Below are 23,529 nucleotides of genomic sequence, written 5' to 3'. Positions count from 1 at the left end.
GGTTGCAAGATACGTGTTTACCACCGCGCGAATCGTTTTACAGTTCTTTGACCGGTGAAACTATATCCGAGAGCGATTACGCGCACGCCGAGAACATCTGGACGCGATTCTCCATTCGAACGCTAGACGAGTATAGCGATTTGTACCTGAAAATCGACGTCTTGTTATTAGCCGATATTTTTGAAAACTTTCGCGATAGTTGCATCAAAAGTTACGGACTCGACCCCGCGTATTATTATACTCTTCCCGGATACACGTGGGATGCCATGTTAAAGCATACAAAGATTACATTCGAATTGCTTACCGACATCGACATGGTCATGTTTATCGAACGCGGTATACGCGGTGGTCTGAGTCAGTGTTCCAACAGATACGCGCGCGCTAATAACAAGTACATGCAACAATCGTACGATCCATCGAAACCATCGTCGTACTTGATGTATTTCGATGTAAATAATTTGTACGGATGGGCAATGTGTCAACCGTTGCCCTATGCCGATTTTCGATGGGTCGACGACGTGTCGAATTTTGACGTAGCATCGATCGCGTTAGATTCGCCTACGAGTTATATCCTCGAAGTCGATCTCGAGTATCCGCAACATCTTCACGATACGCACATTGACCTACCGTTTTGCCCGACACGCGACAAGCCGCCCGGCAAGCGGCAAGACAAACTCCTCGCAACGCTATACGATAAGAAGCGTTACGTGATACACTACCGTAACCTACAGCAATGTACGCGACACGACCTTCGCGTTACAAAAATACATCGCATATTACAATTTACACAATCTCCGTGGCTTCGCAGTTATATCGAATTAAATACACAGTTTAGAACACTCGCGAAAAATGATTTTGAAAAAAATTTATATAAACTGATGAATAACGCGGTATTTGGTAAGACGATGGAAAATGTGCGTAATCGTGTCGATGTAAAATTATTGACAAAGTGGGACGGACGATACGGAGCAGAAGCAATGATAGCGAAACCAAATTTTCATAGTAGAAGCGTCTTTTCGGAAAATTTGGTTGCCATAGAATTACGCAAACTTGAAGTGAAATTTTATAAACCAATCTATGTCGGCATGTGCATACTCGACATTTCTAAAACGTGCTTGTACGAATTTCATCATGAGTACATGTCACCGCTATATCGTGATAAATGCCGGGTAATGTACACCGACACAGACAGTCTTATATACCACATTGAGTGCGAAGATGTCTATGAAAATATGAAACATGATATCGCTAGTTTCGATACGAGCGATTATCCAATTGATAACGCGTACGGTATACCGCTCGTGAATAAAAAAGTACCGGGTTTAATGAAAGATGAAAATAACGGCGCGATAATGACCGAATTCGTCGGGCTTAGAGCAAAAATGTATGCGATGAGAGTGGACGGGAAAAAGGATACGAAGAAGGTTAAAGGTGTCAAAAGTAACGTTGTTGCGAGAACGATAACATTCGACGATTACACGCGGTGTCTGAATGACGAAATAGAAATGACACGACAGCAATCTTGCATAAGATCGAAATTGCACAAAGTGTATACCGTCCGCGAGACGAAAATTGCTCTGAGTCCGTACGATGACAAGCGGTATATCGTACCTGATTCGACCGACACATTACCATGGGGACATTATAGGATACCCTTATAATATAATATATATAATGTAATGTAATATAGTATGTGATATAATGTCAGATATTATTTTTGTATATGTATCTCATATGTATATGTATTTCATATATTGTATTATATACGATTATTGGAAAGGATGTATTAATAAAGATTTTTGTATTTTTATATATTTCATGTATATTTTTTATATGTTGTACATATTTTTTCTTAAATTTAAAAATAAATACAATTTGTATGAATTAAATCACATTGTCCTTATGTATCCAAGAATTGTGCGAATTGTCAAATCCCAACCATTTCACGTAAACCTCGTTACCCCTCCTACGCAGTATTTTCTCCACGAGATACACGTCCGGATAATTCGCGTGATGCAACTCGTACTCGTAGAACGCTCCAGCAATAGATTTTTTGCGATAATCCTCCAGTAGATAACTTACGGGATTAGTATGTTGTACTTTTGCAATTTTAAACACTTCGGTTGTCCAATTTGGCGTGTAACCTTTCTCGAAAACTGTCTTGTACTTGCTAACGCGTACCGAGTCACTTACTTTGAATTTCGCCGGACCCGCGATATTTACATGGTTGTACACAGTAGCCAAGAGTCTTTCAGCGATCGCGGGAGTAACGTCGACGGGTCGCATACCGATTGTTCGATGCTTGCGCGCGTTGTAATCCGATACGAGTCGCGGCAACGCGCTGATCCACTTGTAAGATCCGTTCAGCGTAAACATCTTCCACATGTCGTTTTTCAGCGTGCGATTGAATCGCTCAACGATCGATGCCTTCAATACTGAATATGTAGAATAGTGATTGATGTCATGTTTCCGCATGAGCCGTTGCACGTCAGCGTTATAAAATTCCTTCCCCATATCAGTCTGTAAGTTTTTCGGACATCTTTTGCTATCTCGAATTATCTCGGCGATAGCGTCAGCTGTCTCGCTTCCACCTTTACTCTTGAGTGGTATGGCCCACGCGTGCTTGCTCAACGCATCTATGACTGTGAGTATGTAGTGGTAACCTCTGTTGAAACGAGAGTACGGACGCATCTCGACAATGTCAGCTTGCCACAGGTCATCGTATCCCCGCACTATGACGTGTCTTCGGGGAAAATTTTTTCTCGCCGGCGCGTGCAATTCGTTCACCAACTGCCGTTTCTCTAAACTATGTTGTTTCTTCACTTCCTCGGTTATTCCCGATCGCCGATCCATCGTTGTTTCGATTCGTCGATCAAACGATGTGTGCCTCGAGTATCACCGTGCGTTTTATCATTCGTTGCTAGACGTTCCTGGCCCGTTCGATAGCCGTTCAAAGCTGTTCGATAGCCGTTCATAGCCGTTCGATAGCCGTTCATAGCTGTTCGATAGCCATTCATAGCTGTTCGATAGCCGTTCCCAACCCGTTCGATAAACCTTTGTAGATGCTCATAGCTGTTCGATAACCGTTCTAGCTGTTCGATAGCCGTTCCCAACCCGTTCGATAAACCTTTGTAGATGTTTAATAATTGTACAATAGCCGTTCCTAAACCGTTCACTACAGCCGCTCATTACAGGTTGATAGCCGTTTCTGAATTAGTGTTAATCGCACGCCGAAGCTCGTTTATCGCAGTCTGCAAAGCTCGCACATCCTTCTCGAACGCAGTCAGCTTCTCGTCTGATTCTTTCTGCTGATTCTTCAACGTTTTAACGCATTGTTCCACGTACAGTTTGTTGACTGCATCGGTATCAGCCTCAGGTTGCGCTACACGGCGAATCTTGCGCGACCTCGCGTCATAGTACGTAGCGACGCGACACAGAGCGTTTTGACGCAAGTAACTTGTCACCGATTTACCCCAATGATCGCTAGTTCTAATTGCTTCATTTCTCTGTTCGAATAATCCAAATTTGTTGATGGGCATTTTTTTCTCGATGCGAGTGACGTCGATCGACTGATTAGTTTCGTCGAGACACCGTTTAATTTATAATAAGGCCGACTTCGCGAAGTTCCTCTATAATCGACAGGATCTCGTTGTCGTGAGCGTTGTGGCCAGCTCGGCGCGAAGCGTCGAGCAATCGTAGACGATCCACTAGCTCGTTGGGATCGTCCCAGTGCACGTAATCGATCTTATTGTCGGTTAGCGTCATCGCGCGAGGCATGAATACTCCCGTACCGCATTTTTTCTTTTTCAATTCGATCGACATCAACGGTGCAATTATGTGTTTATACTTGTATCCCCTGTTGCTCTTTAATTGACCTTGCGCATCATATTGACGTTTATGCGCACTCGTCGCCATTAATATGCTCTTATATTTTTGCATATCGTCCTCAGTGTATATGTCATCATCGGGAATTCTCTTGAAGATCAACTCGTATAATCCAGGTGTACCAATGTACCTCACTTTGTCTATGATTATAGAGTCATCTGCGCCGATGTCGAATCGTTTGTTACCGAGCCACATTTCATTCTCGTCGAAATAGACACCGTACACGTGATCGATCTGGTTTTTTTTATCGCCACTAAGGAGAGCGCCCATGTACTTTTGTGCCAGTGGCCCGAAGTGCTCTCGTAACATTTTTTGACCTTCCAACGTTTGTAACATGTTTCGAACAGATGGTGATTCGAGCGGGTTGCCCGTGGTTTCGAAAACATTTTCGATTGCGAGTGATTCGGGTATCGTGGGTTGTACGATTCTCGTTGTCGCGGACGGTGTGGAGGTTATCAGCGGTTCATCCGATGTATGCGGTGTCGATAAACGATTCGCCTTCAATCGTTGTCTCTTTTTCGGTGTCGTATCCTCCTCCTCTTCCTCTTCCTCCTTGTACCGCTTGATGGGTAACGTTTTAATTATAGCGTCAGCGTTACTCTCCGGCTCGTTTTTCACCGCGATTAAGCTAGAGTTGTCGACGATTTTTTGTAGTGGCTCGATAATAGGCCTAAAATGGGTCTTGACCGCGATATCGTCGTCGATCTTACCGGTCTTCAAAGCGCGATGTTTCTTGCGGATCGATTCGCTCGTTTTCTCAATCTCCCTCGCAATCTTTTCACGCTCGCGAATATTATCGTTTTCAGCCATGTCGACAGAGTGTGTCGGCAGCGACTAATCGTTTTGCGGTATCGCGAACACGTTAAATCCTTTTCTGTATCGCCCGTTCGTAAATGAGCTGTCCTTATCTATCACTAGGAATCCATACTTTTGTTGCCAACAAGTACGACATAATTCACTGAAATCCCCGTACGACATGTCGGTATTCACGTGATCGTTGTACACGTGTTTCAAGTTGGTACCGTCCTGTTTAAACAAGATCAGCAGGTTCGCGTTGTCGCGTATAAGATGTTTTGGTATTCTCGCGTACGTCTGACAGAGATAGAAGCAGTCGACGTTCGAGTGACGACCCATTGAGAAGTACTCTCTTATCGTATTTTGCTTGTCGCACGCCACGTCATCGAAGACGAAAATCAAGTTTGGACGTGCCTCGCTCGGTGGAATGACGTCACTGTTATTGGAGAACGTAAAATAACCGATTTCGTCAATCGGCGTCAACAAATTCTCCAGATATCGATATTTCGGCTGTTGCAGCGACTTCGAGTACACGTACACGTTCTCGAAACGTACACCATGCGGACTTTCCAGTAGACTTATCAGAACGTTGGTTTTACCACAATTCGAGGGGCCGCAAACGATCGCGCGTATAGTAGTCGGTAGCATCGTACCATGCCTGCGCATCTCCGCGTTGTCCTCCATTGATCGTAATCTGTCGTCGCAATTTGTCACGCATATCGTCAAAGGTTGTCGTACGAATCTCATTTTTTCAACACTGCTGATTGGATCGAACGCCTGCCTATTTATAGGTGCGCGAAATCACGAGTCGCTCAGTAGAGAAAAAATGTTCATCCTGCTAACAAATCCTTCCGATATTCGCGATTTGAGCGTCGAACAGCTACAATTTGTGTCGAAAGCAGTTCTATTGAGAACGTGCGGTGATTACGTCCACTACGTGTGGGACAAACTTCCGGAACACATAAAAGCGGATCCGGAGGTTCAGACGTATCGTCGCTGTTACGAACACTACAATCAGCCGTGTCAGGAAACGCACATCGACGGTCCGGCGCCGTTGATAAAGAATTGCGGCGAATGTCAACGAAAATAGGTAGAGGCCTATTAAATCACGCGATAAACGCACTTCCGATCGAATTCCATATTCCCGGCTATCAGTTTTGCGGACCAGGCACGCGGTTGCAAAAGCGATTAGTCAGAGGCGATCGAGGTGTCAACCCATTGGACGCGGCGTGTCGCGAACACGATATAGCATACTCTCGGAGCAACGATCTCACCGAGAGACACGCGGCGGATAGGATACTCGCTGAGAAAGCGCGGAATCGCATCGTTGCGAAAGATTCGACTCTCGGTGAGAGAGCCGCCGCCACAACTGTCTGGGCAGCGATGAAAGCCAAGACGAAGCTCGGTATGGGTCTGAAGACGAAGACGAAGAAAAGAACGGTGAAGAAACGGATACTTCCGGTAGCGAAATGCGGCGGTGTATTGCCGATTCTACCAATGTTGGGTGCGCTCGGATCCCTGATCGGTGGAGCGGCTGGTGTAGCGAAAGTGGTGAACGACGGAAAAGCCGCGCAACGTCAGTTGCAAGAGATGCTACGTCACAATCGCGCCATGGAAGGTCACGGATTATATCTCGCTCCTTACAAATACGGACGAGGAGCCTCAACAAGGAGAAAAAAAAAAACGTCAAAGAGACGCTAAAAATGCCGCAGGGCGCAACTACCAACGTACAATTGCTACAATTGGCAAAACGTATGCGCATTCCATATTTTAGAGGTGTTTTCATGCGCGACTCTTTACCGATCGGTGGTATATATCGAAACGAGAGCGGCATCGTAAATTTGGATAGCGTCGAAGGACCAGGTACTCATTGGGTAGCGTATGCAAAGAGGGGGAATCGCGCTATATATTTCGACAGTTTCGGCAATCTTCGACCGCCGAATGAATTGGTGCGATATCTCGGACGAAACGTAACGAAGATACAGTACAATTACACACCTGTTCAAACTTACGATCAGAGCATCTGCGGACAATTGTGCTTGCAGTTTCTTCGAACGGTCGATGCATGTGAATTTAAAGACAGATATTGCGCTATTTAACTCAGTATTCGTTAAACAGTTTCGTCGACATGTCTATGACATTCACGTTGACTGGGAAGAGTAGCGTTCTCACGGCAAACTTCTTTCCCACCGTAGATTTGAGCGACGGCGAATACGAGCTCGGTCTAACGGATTTTGAGACTTATCACACGATACCGAATGTGAATTCCTCGAATAATAAATTTTACTTTGGCAAAGACGACGAAGAAATTACGATTCCCGAGGGATCGTATGAGTTGCAAAATATACATGAATTTTTGAAACATGCAATTTCACGGAAACATCGCGATGAGAAACACATTGACGGCGATGACTATGAAGATGATGATGAATATCCGATAGTGCTCCGCGCTAATTACAATACAATGAGGAGCGAGATCAAATGTGCCTACAGAATAAACTTTACCAAACCCGTCAACATTGGATCGCTGCTAGGATTCTCGAATCGTATTCTCGAGCCGCGAAAATGGTACGAATCAAACCTGCCGATTAACATTCTCAACGTGAATATTATCCGTATAGAGTGTAACGTGACCGCGGGTGCGTACAACAACGGCATACTCGTTCATACGATACATGAATTTTCACCGAGGGTACCACCGGGATATAAGATATCGGAAACGCCTGCACAGATCATTTACCTGCCGATCATCGCGCGGAGCATTACGGATTTAACGTTACGCGTTGTCGACCAGAACGGACGATTGCTCGATTTTCGAGGAGAAGAGATCACCGTAAGATTGCATGTACGTATGCGACGTATGAGATGCTCGTATTGAACGGATCGAAAGACGTGAGAGATAACGCAATCTTTACGAGACCAGCAACACCACCACCAACAACAACAACAACAACAACGTCGACGTTTGCTAATATCAAATCATCCAAGAAAAAGAAACTCAGCGCATCGAACGTTGCGTTTTTACAATCTTTGGGATTTGCGGTGCGAAACAGCTGAACGATGACCGACATTCTCAACATCGGTGATGAACCGATCTTTGACAACCGTATCGTCAAGATCGAGACTCACACGTATAACCCGTTCGCCAATACAACGTTCGGACACAGTGACGAGATAAGAATACCCATACAACAACAGGATCTGTATACGCTGCCGTACGAGAGTTTCCTATACATCGAGGGACAACTAACGAAAAACAGAACAACAGTTGAAGGAGAAAGTGATGTGATACTGGGACATAATTGCGTCGCATTCATGTTCGATGAGATTCGATACGAACTCGATGGCGTTGAGATTGATCGCAATAGAAACGTAGGAATAACTACTACGCTCAAAAATTATGTAACGGTATCATCCGATAGAATTGTGATTATGAAAAACGCCGGCTGGGAGCCGCCGACCTATTCGCATGGTCATTTCAATTTTTGCGTACCGCTCCACATGTTATTGGGATTTTGCGAGGATTATAAACGAGTGGTGATTAACGCTCGTCACGAATTGATCTTAATACGATCGCGCAACGATAATAATTGTCTGGTTGGAAGTTCAACGCTGGAGCCTGTGATGACCATATTCAAGATACAATGGCGAATGCCTCACGTGCTGTTGAGCGAGATCGAAAAACTGTCGATGCTGCGTGCTCTGGAAAGCGGACGATATCTCAGCATGGGTTTTCGCTCGTGGGATCTGTACGAGTATCCGCTATTGCAGCTTACAACGAAGCATTCGTGGGCCATTAAGACCTCGACTCAGCTGGAGAAACCACGCTACGTTGTCTTCGCCCTGCAAACAGGCCGGAAGAATGCCTTGTCTAAGAATGTATCTCAATTCGACGACTGCAAATTGATCAATGTGAAACTCTATCTGAACTCGGAATGTTATCCGTACGACGATATGAACCTGGATTTCGATAAAAACAGATGGTCCATTCTGTACGACACGTACGCGCGCTTCTGCAAGAACTATTACGGATACGAGTATCTCGAGCCGAGTCTCTCCGTCTATACGTTTCAAGAACTCGGTCCGTTCGTGATTATCGATTGTTCTCGACAAAACGAATCGGTCAAGAGCGCAACGGTGGATGTGAGATTGGAATTCGAATGTAAGGAGAACGTACCGGCGAATACTACTGCGTACTGTCTCATCATACACGATCGTGTGATCCAGTACAATCCGTTGACCAACGTTGTACGCAAAATCACCTAAGCGATAACATCGACACAAGAGAGGGGAGGAGGAGGAGGAGGAGGATATAAATCAAAGTGCTGCGAGATGATTTTAGAGTTTGCCATTCCTCTCGACTGACGTATCGAAGAGAGAAAGAGAGAGATCTCGTCATGTCTATACCAACGTTTGTGGATCTGCAAGGATTTATTGTCGGGAGAAATTTTGTCGTGAAAGAAGCGGCAGTCCTGAGGAAGGGATATGTTCTCTCGCATTATTTTTTCGCAAGTCCTGTACCGTGGAGCGTGCTAACAAAATCTGAGCGATGTCAAGTCTCATGGGTGATTAGAAATCATCACGGATTACAATGGGAAGACGGAAACGTTCCGTATGGCTTGGCTCAGCGTGTAATTACAACAGCTATCGTTGGTATGATACACGAAGAAGAAGAAGAAGAATCGTCTGTCGTGTACGTTAAAGGACTTGAAAAGCGAAAATGGTTGACCGATATACTAGGCGATGTGGGAAACGGCTATATTATTGAAACTTTAGATGCTGACTATGAAGATATTGATTCTCTAAATAAATTAGATATTACCAATAGTATGCGATGTGGAAAACATGTTAAGAATTGTGCATTACAAAATGTATTTAAAATATTTAACTGGTGGTCGCAACGCCTGAAAGAATTGCAAGAAAATAAAATATGTAAACATTAATATGTTTTATCTCTTATTTCCCCTCCCTAAACCTTTCCATGCGTTTCTAAGAATTTTTTGTCTGAGCGTTATCTCCCCTTCTCCTAAAACTCAAAACGTTAGAAGTATTAATCCCTCCACCACATTATACTTTTGGAAGATGAGCGTCATCTATACTCGGTTATTTCTTATACGATCAGTGTCGCGTTAACACCGCTCTCGTGGTTCACTTTTCATAACTCCCAGAGAAATGTACTACGTCGAAAGAAGCAGCAGCGGCAGCGGCGTCGGAAGACGCGTGAATAATTACGTATCGAGTCGTGATAAAACTCGATCGTTTGAGAACAAATGTGACGAGTAAGTTTTTCGTTTAACTTCTTTCTATTTTTATATTTTTACAAATTGTATTACTATTATTTAATTTTAATTTTTCTGTAGCATTTCGTTGGAACGTCGTGCGGTTCGTATACTAGGTAGACGATACGCATTGACAGCTACGGGATTCAAATTCCTCGACATTGGTATCAACGTGGGTCCACCGAGTTACGTGGAGATTGCCATAGGAGATCATCGAGGAAAGGAACTGATATTATCTCTCGAAACGTGGAAGGGACTCTACGAGCAACGTCGTAATATTCAAAATTTCCTTCGGAACGACTCTAAAGATGACTTCAATTTCATAAGCGTTGGACCGCTAACAGTGAGAGTTCGTACGATTAACGACGTCAAACTCATAAGTCTCGAATCTTCAAACGTATGCTTGATGATGGTCGAATCGACGTTACATCGCATGTTCGATCTCGATCACTGCATAGATGTAACTTTTGATCGATTGGATAAAATTATCCAAACAGTTGATGTCAAGTTTACGCAATTCTCCAATATCGCGTCCACTGTAATAAATCCGAAAGAAATATCAAATGTAATACGCGCGAGTGCTGCTTTCAACAAGCATCAACTCGTCGATTGCGAACTGGCAGCTTTAGTTTTTAGTCCATAGTACGTAAGAAAAATATATAAAATATAAATAAAGAGTTTTAAGTCAAAATCATGACGTAATTTCTTCGCACGCATTTCCATCCACCCAATCCTTCAAAGAATATTTCTATTTATATTGTTTGTTAACTGGTAATATTGTATACTTGCGATAATACAGAGATGACAGAGAGAGATAAAAGGGATAAAGAGAGAAAGAGAGAGGGATATTCAGAGATTGTTGGAGGCACAAAAGAAAAATTCTTTTGTAACTGAACCTAGGGTTGAAAATGTGTTGTTATCTCGCTATGATTCATAGATTGCTCGAAAACGTCGGACCCCGAAATATTTCAAAAAATGTGTTGTTATCTACGTACTTCCATCCGCCCAATTCTCCAAAGAATACTTCTATTTATATTGTGTATGTTAAAAAAAAATATAATGAAGAGGACTCTGCTGCACTAGAGTATCATTTCTTTCGTTGCTCTTCTGTGTTTCGGTAGTCTGCTGCACTAGAGTATCATTTCTTTCGTTGCTCTTCTGTGTTTCGGTGGTTTTGTGCAATGGCTGAAGAAAACATAATTATCATCGACGACGATACTGATGATGATGATTACGATTGGATGGATCCAGTTGTGGCGGAGAGGATGGAGATAGAGAGAGAGGAGAGAGAGAGGAGAGAGATGGAAGATGATAATCTCTATGAATCAGACGAGGAAATAGAAATAGAACCCATAGCAGACAGTGATTATGAGAGTGATAGTAGTGATGAACTAATACACACTAAACATCGAAATTTAGACTTGACTGAAATAATGGCATTGGATCACACGAAGATATGTTGTATACCTTACTACTATGTAAAAGATGAGTCCAAATATTGTACCGAGTGCTTCTACAGATTATCATTCCTGTTCTTAGAAGCTGGTATTGTTCGGGAACATAGATGCACATATTATGAACATTTGGAAAATATGTCATGCAAAGAGTGCAGAAGATCTTTGAATCAAATATTGGCCTGCAACATGTGCCCTATTTGCACAAATTAAAATAGATGATGGATAACATTGTAAGTATCTTAATTTATTATATATCAAAAGTATTTTAAAATAAATTATTAAAATAATTTAAACTAATGAAATGCGTATGTTTTCTTCTGTTTTCAGAAACGGCTTCCCCAACATAGCCCGACGGTCTATTTTATATATTATTATTATTATTTTTTTATATTGTATACTTTTTATTAACACACATTTAAATAAATTATATATATATTTTTAATTGTAACAAAATCATGACGTAATTTTTCTTCGCACACATTTCCATCCACCCAATCCTTCAAAGAATACTTCTATTTATATTGTTTGTTAACTGGTAATATTGTATAATATCTCAAAAATGTGTTGTTATCTCGCTATGATTCACAGATTGCTCGAAAACGTCGGACCACGAAATATCTCAAAATATAAGTTTATGACTAATATTGTATACTTGCGATAATACAGAGAGAAAGAGAGATAAAAGGGATAAAGAGATAGATAGAGGGATAGAGGGATGGAGAGGGAGAGAGAGAGGGATAGAAATATAAAGGGATAAAGAGAGAGCGAGAGAGAGGGAGGAATAGAGAGAGACCCAAAATCTTCTTCATAGGAATACCGCCATTTTTGTTTATACGTGCGTCCCCCGCCCCGCAGCCCCCGCGCCTCCGAAATTCCCACCGTCCCACGTGACGTCATCCCCCCTCCATCCTGCGTGACGTCATTCCCCCGCGCCGCTGAGATCCCCTCGCCCCTCACCCCCCTGAGATCCCTGCGTTAGAATTCTCCTAGTGCTAACTACTGTTCGCGAATCGCCTTGCGGAGATTCCCGGCGAACGAGGGATTGTTCGCGAATCGCCTTGCGGAGATTCCCGGCGAACGAGGGATTATGATGGGTGGATTAGAAAGGCGAGTGGGACAAGGAAAAGTAAAAATGATTATTGACTAAAAAAAAAACTTATTTCTCAAAGCTGGATGTAGAATATTTCTTTCGTTTACCTATCGGTCTAGGATCATTCCCAACGACAACCAGTTACAAAGTTAACACGAGAGGGGGAAGACAATAAAATTAAATTAGACTTACTAATTATAGCGAGCGTTGAAATATGTAAACAAAATTCAGCTCGGCCGGGCTTGGAGCCGCAAGTGTCCAATTGCTGGCAGCTGGTGAGGAAGGGCTCGGTTAATCCGCAGTGTACCTCACTCACTTCACTTAATTTATTGTGAGATTCAGCCGCACGTGAACAGTTTGTTTAGAGATCGCACTTTTAGAATATATATATATATATATATATATATATATATTCTTTGTTTTATTGTATGTGAACTGGAAAAAAGTATAACCGGCGAGAGAATCTTTCTAGTAAGACCGTGAGTAAAGACTCTGAACTTGCACGGAAGAGCTGGCGTGATAATTTTTAAAGAATGAACTGTGTACTATGAACTGTGAACTGAAGTGAGTCCGCGTCTTCGGCTCGCGAGTTTTAAGGATTTTACTCCTCCTCCCTTCTGGATGGTGGGGAATCTTTTTAGGCGAATGAAATGATTTCTATTACTCCCTTCCTAAGGTCAAGGAGCTTGATTTTTTAAAAGGAGAGGGGTCTCTTAAGATTTTAATTGGTTAAGCCCTTTGGCTCGAGACTTAGCTCCATCCAGTAGAGAGTGGGAGTGAGCTGATTATCTTATCGCTTGATGATTTGGCGATTCGGAGAACGCTTGAGGGTGGCCTGTCGAACGAGCGCACGTGCACTATCAATTTCGAAAGGTTTTGTCTTACGTTTATTATTTGTCACTCTTCCGAGGACCAGATCTTTATTTTGAAAATTCTTTGGATAGAGAGGCTTGGAACATAAAGCCGTACCCATAGATACGGGACAGTTAGAATTTCTCATAACAACTTTTCATCATATAACTCGTAAATTTATTTAGAGTTTCGTTGACGCTATCTCGACTGGCCATTCTCAGTATTAGATTTGTTAAAGTTTAATGACGATACCCGCGGGTGAGGTTGCGTTCTTCTAAGTGCTATCTTTATTTCTAAGAAGAATCGCTTTGCATTCCGAATGCAAGTCGATCCTTGATTTCCTTCTTCCACGAAATCGTTTCGAGGAAAGAAAAGAATCGTGGAGTCCACCGGACGTAACCGTTTTTTTCATGAAATTTTGAAACCTAACCAAAAACTATTTGCTGTCGCCGGGTAAATATCGTCGCGTTGTCGCGTCATCGCGTGTAATAACGTATGTGCGCGTGTGTTTCTTTAATCGAGTGGTTTTTAATTGCCAACAGTTATTCGACAGTGATTGATAGTGATTAGTGATAGAGTCATTGGTAAATTTCTCATCTTATCGAGTGAGTGAATGAATGTGATTATGTTGAAGTTTATAAAAGAATACAGTTTATAAAAGAAAAAAGAACTTTCGATTAATTATTTAGAGTGGATCTCTGTCCCTTAGAACGTGATATCTACGTTCAATTTGAATGAAAGTACGATTTGTCGGAAAATTCATTTCTCAAGAAATTACAGTAATGCATCGAACAAGGTAATAATAACTATTCTTTGGTGTTGTGTGAAAACAGATTTCGGGATGTCAAATAAACAGTGTTAGAGAAAATTCGCGAAAGAGAGAGGTTTTTAGTGGGTAGGGAGTATCGAGTTGATAATTCGACTTGGGACTTCTACTCGAGTCCCACATAACTCACCGGATCGGCCTGTGAGTATGCATAAAATGCATTTTCCCCTCTCTCGTTAAAGAAAAAAAAAACAGTACAATATAAAATAATAATAATAATTAAAGTGAAAATGTATAATAATAAAAAGTAAATAATAATTTAAGTAAGAGTAATAATAACTTCAAGTGAGTAAGCAAATGAGAGAGAGAGAGTGAGGGAGGGAGAGAGAGAGGCAGAGAGAGAGAGAGGGAGAGGGAGAATGAGAATGTATGTATTCGCATGTGTGTGTATGTAGCGATCAGATGATCGCAGCAGGCGCCCCGCGTAAGCACCCGCATCTGACGGTGAATCGCGCCACCCTTGCCTGCCTCTTGTATCCGACCCGTTATAAGTTAATTACTTCCTTTAATAATTCAAAAGCTAAGCGTCGGACGAAATTTTGCCAAAGGAAAAATCGTCTTAGAATTGACTCAAGAGTGTGTCATTTCACGGACAATAGGGTTATTTTGAAGAGGTAAAAGGCCTTTAATTAAAAAAATTGATATTGTTTCTATTTTTTGGATAGATGATAATTCTCAAACTAAGAAATGTTTCACATGATTTTTAAGTCTACCATATACATTGGAAAATGTGTATAATTTACATGATTTAATAAAAAATCTTGAATATCCATTGGAAGAATGGCCTGTTTATTCTGTAATTTTAAAAGGGCGTGCCAGTAAGTATTATTTTTGTTATAATCCAGGTTTGTATTATACATATATAAAATAAATACATATTTTCAAATAAATATATACAATAAACTTTTAATAGAGACATATGAAGAGGCAGTAGACAAACTTGCACGCTTAGAAAAAGGAGAACATATATTTACATTAGAATCTGATAATGATGCTACTTTAACTGAAAAAAAAGAGACCACTATTAAGCAAAATAAATTAAAAAATTTAGCCAATGATTTAAAAAAAAGATGGCTGTACATAAAATAGGTAGTAAAATCATAAAAAGTAAGTTAAAAGTGCGATGTCCAATTCATTGAAAGAAAAATAATAAACATCACTAACTTGTTAATGCAAAGAAAAGAAATTTCAATTTACAACGCTGATCAATTTTCTCAATATCATAATCTCACTCTTCCAATCAACAATTTGACTGAATTTATAAAATTTAATGAGAGACTCAAAGATGATGAAAAACTATGTGCAAATGTAGTGAGCAAAATCAAAATATTTATTAATTTTAAGAGGATGCCGGAGTCGCCTGTAATATCGACGAAAACACCGTAATTTTCGGAAGTATGCCATTTTTTATTGCCTGTATAGAATTAAAAATCCTTCTCCAGAATTGAAGTATACACGCAAACGGACACGGGAAAACTCTATATAGTACGAGATTTTATATTGAGAAAGAAAATAAGTATAAAATAACATTTTTATTTATCGACATGGCGTTAAAGCAACATGGCGTCAGAGCTGTCAACTTGTACAAATATTAGCTTCTTATAAAAGTTTTATAGCTTTTATGCATAAAACAGTAGTTTCCCCAATTGTGTACTGTACCGTAGAACATTGTAGAATTATAAAAACTGAATTTAGTTGCCTAATTAATAAATGGCATTCTTCCGAAAATTTCAGTCCACAAGTGCTCGAGATGTCGGTAAAATAAAGTGGAAAAAGCAGCAAATTTAGTTCGCAAGCATCACGATAGAGAGTGCTGGAATTTTTTTATTAGACGAGAAGGGAAAATCGTGCATCAGAGAGAGATAATGCAATGATTTATACGTTCATGCGTATGTGCGTGTATGTATATGTGTGCGTACGTGCGTGTGTGTATGTATATGTTTGTGTAGATTTATATATATATATATATATATATATATATATATATATAGAGATGATCGGCCGCGAACGTGTATTGAGGTGACAGGTGTGGAGGTGTGGGCCGATAGGAGAAGGAAAAAAGGATGGTTGGAGGAAGAGTTGAGAGCTGGGAGCGGGGGAAGAGGAGGAGGTAGACCGGGGGAGCGGATGGAGGTGGAGGCGGAGTTGGAGAAAGAAGGGTTAAAGAGTTTTTTGAGTGAGAAAATATATGGAAAAGTGCTGAGTTGGGAAACGGGAGATGGAGGGAGAGGCGTGAAGAGTGATGGAGAAGGAAGTGAAGATGGCGCGGGAGGCAGAAGGAAGGAGAGAGAGATACAGTAAGGTGGAGAGTGGAGAGGGCGCCAGAGGCTGGAGTAAGGAGGCAAGTGACAGATGGATGGCGCCAGGGGTGCGTTGAAGGAAGCGAGGGATAGAGAGACGGGGAATCGATGCGCAGATCGATTGTGGTGACGAAGAATTTTGGGAGTGCCGGCAGGGAAGGAAAAGTAAAGAACGGACAGCAGAATGGAGTGCGGAGAGCTGGTGGAAGAGGTCAAGGAGCTGAAGAAGGTGATGGTGGAGTTGGTACTGGTGATGAGGAGATTGGTAAGGGGATTAGAGAAGAGAGGGGAGGTCGATAGGGAAAGTGAAGGAGCGGAGGTTAGAAAGAAGAAGGAAGGTGCAGGAGAGGAGGGCAAAGAAGAGGATGAAAGGAGAGAAAAGGAAGATGGGGGTAGAAGAGAAGAAGGTTGGAAGGTGAAGGAGTTAAAGTTAAGGAAGGGGAATGCAATAGTGGGGAGGAAGGAGACGAGAGAGAAGAAGGAGGAAGGGGAAAGGGTGGAGGGTGGAGAGAGGAAGAGCAAGTGGAGTAAGGGGGAGGAAGGCAGAAGAGGAGTAGATGAGGAGGAAGAAAAGGAGAAGGCAGGGGATAGAGAAGGGAGAGAAAGGAAGCAGGGGGTGAAGAAGCGGATGGAAGGGATAGGCGGGAAAGTGGAAGGACGAGGGAAGGATAGGAAGATGGAGGAGATAGGGGAAGGAAAGGGAAATAAAACAGAAGGGAGGAAGGGGACAAGAGAGAAGAAGGAGGAAGGAAAGGGGGAGATAGATGGGGAGAGGAGGGGCAGGTGGAGTGGTAGAGTGGACGACAGTGGAGTAGAGGTGGTGGAGAAAAAGAAGAAGGTGAAGGAGGAAAAGGGGAAAGAAGGGAAGCGGGGGGAAGACGTAGGTAGGGAAAAGAAGGGACGGGGGGTAGAGAGGGAAAGAGAGAGTGGAGGAGAAGAGAGTATAGAAGAGGAGGAAAAGGAAGAGGAGTGGAGGATAGTGGAAGAGGAACGGGAGGAAGGAAGGAAGAAGAGGAAGGATGAGGGGGGAGAAGGACAGAGGAAAGGAGAGGATTTAGGAGAGGAAGGCAGGGGGACAACAGGAGGGAAAGTGTGGAGAAAGTTTGAGGAGAGGAGGGAGAGAGTGAGAAAGGAGAGAGAGAGAAGGGAGTTGGAGAGGAGGGAGAGAATGAGAGAAGGAGAGAAGGAGAAGAGGAGAGAAAGAAGGAGGAATGTGGTGTGGAGAGGAGTAGAGGGAGGCAGCGCGGAGGAAAGGAAGAGGGTGATAGAAGGGATCATGATAGAGGAATTGGGGAGAAGGGTGGAAATTGGGGAGGTTAGTGAAAGAAGGGGGAACGTAGGTATAGTATTAATTGTGAGGATGAGGAGGACGGAAGAGAAGAAGGAATTGCTAGAAAGGGGATGGGAGATAAGGAGGAATTGGGGGGTGGGGGTAGACGAGGACTTGACGTTGGAGGAGAGGAGGGTAAGGTGGAAGCTGGTGGAGAGGGCAAGGACAGAGAGGGCGAGGGGGAGGGTGGTGGTAGTCACAAAGGAATAGAAGGATATGGATAGATGGGAGGGCTTGGGGATGGGATGTGGAGAAAGATAGGTGGCATGAGGAGATGGAGGAAACAGAGGATGAAAGCGATGAGTAGAAAGAAGGGGAGGAAGGGAAAGAGGGTGAGGAAGGTAGGAAGTGGAGAAAGGGAAGGGTAGGAGGAGGAAGGGGGGATGAGTAGGGATAGGGAGAAGAGTATAGGGGCGGAAGAAGAAGGGTAGGGAGGGATAGGAGGGAAGGCTGAAGGGAAAGGGTGGAAAGGGAGGGTGTAGAGGGGAGGAGTTGATAGCCTCTGTTTTTTGTATGTTGGATTAATTTTGGTTCGGTCTAGTCTGAACAGCCATATCTGATGCCGGAAGGAAAAGGAAGGAGAGGATAAGAACGAAAGGAAAAGTACGAGGGAGGAAGAGAGGCTGGACGGAGGAAACAAGGGACAGAAGAAAAGAGAGAAGAGGGAGAGGTGCAGAGGAAGCAGTCAACCACGAGAAGGAAACAGAGGCGGGAGAAGGAGGGTCTGGAGCCAGGCGGATGATAGGGGGGACGAGGGAGGGAGATCAAGGAGGGGGAGGATGCGTAGGGTGGGTGAGGGTATTGTAGTCTGTAATGGTCGCAAAATGGCCAGGTCGGGGGGGAGAAGTGGTATAGTTTTGTTAAAGGTTCGGGAACGCTCCTTGTAAAAGCGCCTTGTAATCTCCAAGGGGCGACAATAAACTATCAATCAATATATATAAAGACACGTCCCTCCCACTTCTTGCATTCTAATAGTACAGAAATTATTCATAAAATATTTCCTATTACGAGAGAAGTGCAATTATATTTTATTTACCATACTTATATATTTTACTTGATGTACAGCTGAATTATATAGACATAATTAACAAATAAAGATTAAGAGAGTGATGGATTAAACCAAGTAATGAGTTTTTCGACTGTATGTCAAACAAGAATGAGAATTCTTTTTTAAACGATATTTTATTAAAATTTTATTACATGGGTTATAAAATGATATTAACTCAAAGATTGAAGTACTATTGATAACGATAGAAAAAGAACAAAAGTGAGGAATTAATCTATACTAAATATGATGGGAAATCCAATTAATGCAAAAAGGGAATGAGAAAGTATGAAGAAGGGTCTGATAAATTTAAAATTGTGTATACTTAATACGATAACATTTATTTGTTATCCTTATAAAAACATACATTAGCACAGTGTACAAATTTGAAAAAATACAATTTATGTGCTATTATTCCAATACAATATATTATCTTTCGAGATTGCTGCAACAATTTAATAGTGTGACATATATATAATGTCAAAACTTCACTGAAACTTAAATTAACTTAAATTAACTTAATTATTAAAAATTGGTCATATATATTATACAGGGTGACCCATTTTAACTTAGGCAGCCAAATAACTCGAAAAATAAGCAAGATAGAGAAAAATGTTTTAGACAAAAGTTGTATGGTTTCGAGGGGGCCATAAGATGGTATCATTGGTTTGACCTTGAAGAGTCATTTGAAGGTCACGTGAAGGTCACTTCAATTTTTTTAAATGGAATACCCTATATATTTTTGTACATTCTTGTAGCTTATTTCGAGAGCTTTCCAAAACACTATAATTAAGTACCTTTCCGTTAAGTACTTTTTGAGTTATGATGCGTGAAATAATTTCTTAATTTTACATAAACCGTAAAATATCTTGTAAAATATTCATTTTTCGATTATCTTACCTTAATACTTTTATGTACAAAATAATGAGAGGAATCAATTGGTGTAAAGAAAACACATAGTTGTTTTTAAGAAAAAATATGGAATTGTTAATTGCAAATTACATATTTTTTCTTCGAAACAACTATGTGTTTTCTTTACACCAATTGATTCCTCTCATTATTTTGTACATAAAACTATTAAGGTAAGGTAATCGAAAAATGAATATTTTACAAGATATTTTACGGTTTATGTAAAATTAAGAAATTATTTCAAGCCTCATAACTCAAAAAGTACTTAACGAAAATGTACTTAATTATAGTGTTTTGGAAAGCTCTCGAGATGAGCTACAAGAATGTACAAAAATATATAGGATGTTCCATTTAAAAAAATTGAAGTGACCTTCACGTGACCTTCAAATGACTCTTCAAGGTCAAACCAATGATACCATCTTATGGCCCCCTCGAAACCATACAACTTTTGTCTAAAACATTTTTCTCTATCTTGCTTATTTTTCGAGTTATTTGGCTGCCTAAGTTAAAATGGGTCACCCTGTATATATTATATAATGTATATATGTATATATATATATACATATACATATATATACATTATATAATATACATAATACATATAAACAATTTTTAATAATTCATTTGAATTAAAGTAAGGTTTTCACATTATATCTATGTCACACTATTAAATTGTAACAACAATCTGCAAAGGAAAACGAAAAATTAAATTAAGTAAAAATAAAAAGAATTTCCAATCTATTATATGTATTATCTTTCGAGATTGCTGCAACAATTTAATAGTGTGACGTATGTATAATGTCAAAACTTCACTGAAACTTAAATTAATTATTAAAAATTGGTCATATATATTATATATCTTATATAATGTATATATGTGTACATATATATATATATATAAATGGAATTTAGAGTCTTGGTGGCGCGTATCCCAGTGGCGCGTATCCCGGTGGCGCGTATCCCGATGGCGCGTATCCCGATGGCGCGTATCCCGGTGGCGCGTATCCCGGTGGCGCGTATCCCGATGGCGCTTATCCCAATGGCGCGTATCCTGGTGCTGCGTATCCTGGTGCTGCGTATCCCGGCGCCACGGAGTAGGTCGGCGTTGAAGTCGGCATTACGTATACCGCCGGTGGTGTCGGCATCACATAAGGATGTGACGACGGCGGCATTATATAAGCCGGTGGCGTTGATGCCGGTCCGGTAGTGAAGTATGGACGGCCATGCCTCTTCCGCCGCTCCTTATTAACTGCCCGCCGCACTGCTTCGTTGATACGCTGAAACAAACATAACTTTATATATATTTTTCATGAACACACACTAGGCAGGAGTGATGTCCGTTGGCGGCGCGGTTATAGATATGCATGTGTGAGTACAATAACTTAAAGTTATAATATATATACGAAATATGCATTACGTATGTGTAACGAAGAAATTATACAGCAAAAGAGAAAATTGTAGGAAATATTTCGATATTGTAACATTATTATAACAATATATTAGTATATATCATTATAATAATGCTATAATATCGAAATATCTCCTGCAATTTTCTCTTTCGCTGTGATTTCTTCCTTACACGTACATAATGCATGATTCGTATATATACGTATAACTTTAAATTATTATACTCACACATGCATATCTATAACCGCGTCTACGGACGTTTTTCTGTCTCTGTGTATAGAAGCATGTGCACAAAAAAAATTTAGGATTTACCTTATTAAATCGGTCGCTCTCACGTAGTATATGGGGTGAGGCAGTGTGCGATACTTGTTCCTGGCTCTCAGAAGGTGCCGGTCCTTCTTGCATCGTCTTAGACATCATCACTCCAGTAATCTGGGGTGATGATGTCTGAGACGATGCATTATTTTGCGTCTGGGAACGCGAGGCACCTTCACTTCGTGCTGAAAAAGAAATATAAAAATTATGAAGATTGTAATGATTAAATTTAAATAAAGTAATAAACTGGCAATGAGAGTAGTGTTGTATGTAAATATATATATATATATATATATATATATATATTTACATATAACACTACTCTCATATATATATATATATGTATATATATATATATATATACATATATATGAGAGTAGTGTTATATGTAACCTTCTACGCCGCAATATATGATGCGTAAATGTAAGTAAATAATATCTCTCATATTATTCTTTTTATACTCTTTGGCTGATGGCAGAGAACGAGAGTTAGCGCTTATGTCTGTCATAGTGATAGACGTAAAATAAGGCAGAGAAAAATATATATGTTACTTATGTATACGTTTTTCTCTGTCTTACTTTACGTCCATGATTACGACAGACGTAAGCGCTAACTCTCGTTCTCTGCCATCAGCCAAAGAGTATAAAAAGAATAATATGAGAGATATTATTTACTTACATTTACGCATCATATATTGCGGCGTAGAATAGATAAACGGGCTGCACAACGAAGGCGACAAAAGAATGCGAGCACGAGGCACGAGGCACGAGGCAGTAGCGAGCAATGATGCCAGATTGTACACGTTGCCACGTTGCTAAAGGAGCGTACGCAAGCACACACATGCGCGAAGCCGCGTACATGTGAGCTCAGCTCAACTAGCTTTATAGGCTGCGGTCGAGAAGACACTCTGGATGCTTTGAAACATCATTCTATCTTTGTTCTACATTCCATGAGAATAAAGATAGAATGATGTTACAAAGCATCCAAAGCGTCTTCCCGACCGCAGCCATAGAAGAGGATAGATATATGTTTTTCTGTCTCTTTTCTACCAAGCTACAAGCGACGGACGATGGGCGACACGCGACGCTGCTCGCTTTTTGATACATATGACGACGTTATGTTTTCAGTCTTTTTATATCATATTTTTTTACAATGATAAATATAAAATACATTTACCAATTGTATAAGAAAATATTTTGTCCACATAAATTTATAATTACATTCCGCAATAATATGAAATGTCCAACACATAATATTTTTTAATAATCGTAACTTGATATTTTTAAAATCAATAAAAGTAATAGTTTATAGTGCATATTTTTACTTTTTAATGCTACATTTATTTAATGTAATGTAGCATAAAATACTAAAAATATGCACTATAAACTATTCCTTTTATTCATTTTACGTATAAAAAAATATGAAGCTGATTATTAAAAAGTATTTTATGTGTGAGACATTTAATATTATTGCGAAATGTAATTATAAATTAATGTGAAAAAAATATTTTCTTATACAATTGCTAAATGTATTATATATTTCTCCTATATATTTATCACTGTAAAAAAATATTATGTAAAAAAGCTGACAAACACATAACGTCGTCATATCATCGTATCAAGAAGCGAGCAGCGTCGCGTGTTGCCCGTCACCCGTCGCTTTTAGCTTGGTAGAAAGGAAACAGAAAAACATATATTTATCTTTTTCTATAAAGCTAGTTGAGCCGAGCTCACATGTACGCGGCTTCGCTTGTGTGCGTTATCTCTGTACACGCTGTGTACTTGCTGTTTCACGTGCGATTCGATATCTCTCATTGTCAGATTGAGATAGGTCATTGTCCACGCGAAGCTGCATAAGCTATTGCGTGTATTTTTGTATTATATTGTAATATAATACTATAAGATAATATAATTCTACATTTTTATAGTGGTATCTAGTATTTTTTTAAGTGTTTTATATATTTTGAAGTGTTCATTTGTCAGTGAAATATAAGTGATATTCTGGTGATTCTTTTACAATGGGGAAGAAATATGATGCCA

General features: G+C 40.7%; 5 protein-coding genes across 5 annotated transcripts; 3 read left to right on the top strand and 2 right to left on the bottom strand.

Moving 5' to 3' along the window:
* The first annotated feature begins 958 nt into the window (after positions 1-958).
* LOC145974742 (uncharacterized) lies at positions 959-1,994 on the top strand. Its single transcript, XM_083104762.1, has one exon. The coding sequence runs from the start codon at positions 978-980 to the stop codon at positions 1,659-1,661; it is 684 nt and encodes a 227-aa protein (XP_082960888.1). The 5' UTR covers positions 959-977; the 3' UTR covers positions 1,662-1,994.
* A 1,599-nt stretch (positions 1,995-3,593) lies between these two features.
* LOC145974776 (uncharacterized) lies at positions 3,594-5,042 on the bottom strand. The gene has a single exon (XM_083104787.1). It carries the CDS (start codon positions 4,693-4,695, stop codon positions 3,595-3,597), a length of 1,101 nt encoding a protein of 366 aa, XP_082960913.1. The 5' UTR covers positions 4,696-5,042; the 3' UTR covers position 3,594.
* Positions 5,043-5,754: 712 nt separating this feature from the next.
* On the top strand, positions 5,755-6,381 carry LOC145974651 (uncharacterized). The gene has a single exon (XM_083104630.1). The coding sequence runs from the start codon at positions 5,755-5,757 to the stop codon at positions 6,379-6,381; it is 627 nt and encodes a 208-aa protein (XP_082960756.1).
* Positions 6,382-8,091: 1,710 nt separating this feature from the next.
* On the top strand, positions 8,092-10,962 carry LOC145974650 (uncharacterized). The gene is made up of 2 exons (XM_083104628.1): positions 8,092-9,959; positions 10,041-10,962. Exon 1 carries the CDS (start codon positions 8,113-8,115, stop codon positions 8,944-8,946), a length of 834 nt encoding a protein of 277 aa, XP_082960754.1. The 5' UTR covers positions 8,092-8,112; the 3' UTR covers positions 8,947-9,959; positions 10,041-10,962.
* Positions 10,963-20,799: 9,837 nt separating this feature from the next.
* LOC145974180 (uncharacterized) lies at positions 20,800-22,293 on the bottom strand. Its single transcript, XM_083104003.1, has 3 exons — positions 22,169-22,293; positions 21,488-21,675; positions 20,800-21,045 (listed from the first exon to the last, which is right to left on the bottom strand). The coding sequence occupies exons 1-3, from the start codon at positions 22,179-22,181 to the stop codon at positions 20,800-20,802; spliced, it is 447 nt and encodes a 148-aa protein (XP_082960129.1). The 5' UTR covers positions 22,182-22,293.
* Positions 22,294-23,529: the final 1,236 nt, after the last annotated feature.

Source organism: Camponotus vicinus, unplaced genomic scaffold, assembly GCF_025532165.1.
Source record: "Camponotus vicinus isolate PSW18456_S1 unplaced genomic scaffold, iyCamVici1.0 SCAF_7, whole genome shotgun sequence".
NCBI classification, from domain to species: Eukaryota; Metazoa; Arthropoda; class Insecta; order Hymenoptera; family Formicidae; genus Camponotus; species Camponotus vicinus.
This window is presented reverse-complemented; position numbering and strand designations above follow the sequence as displayed.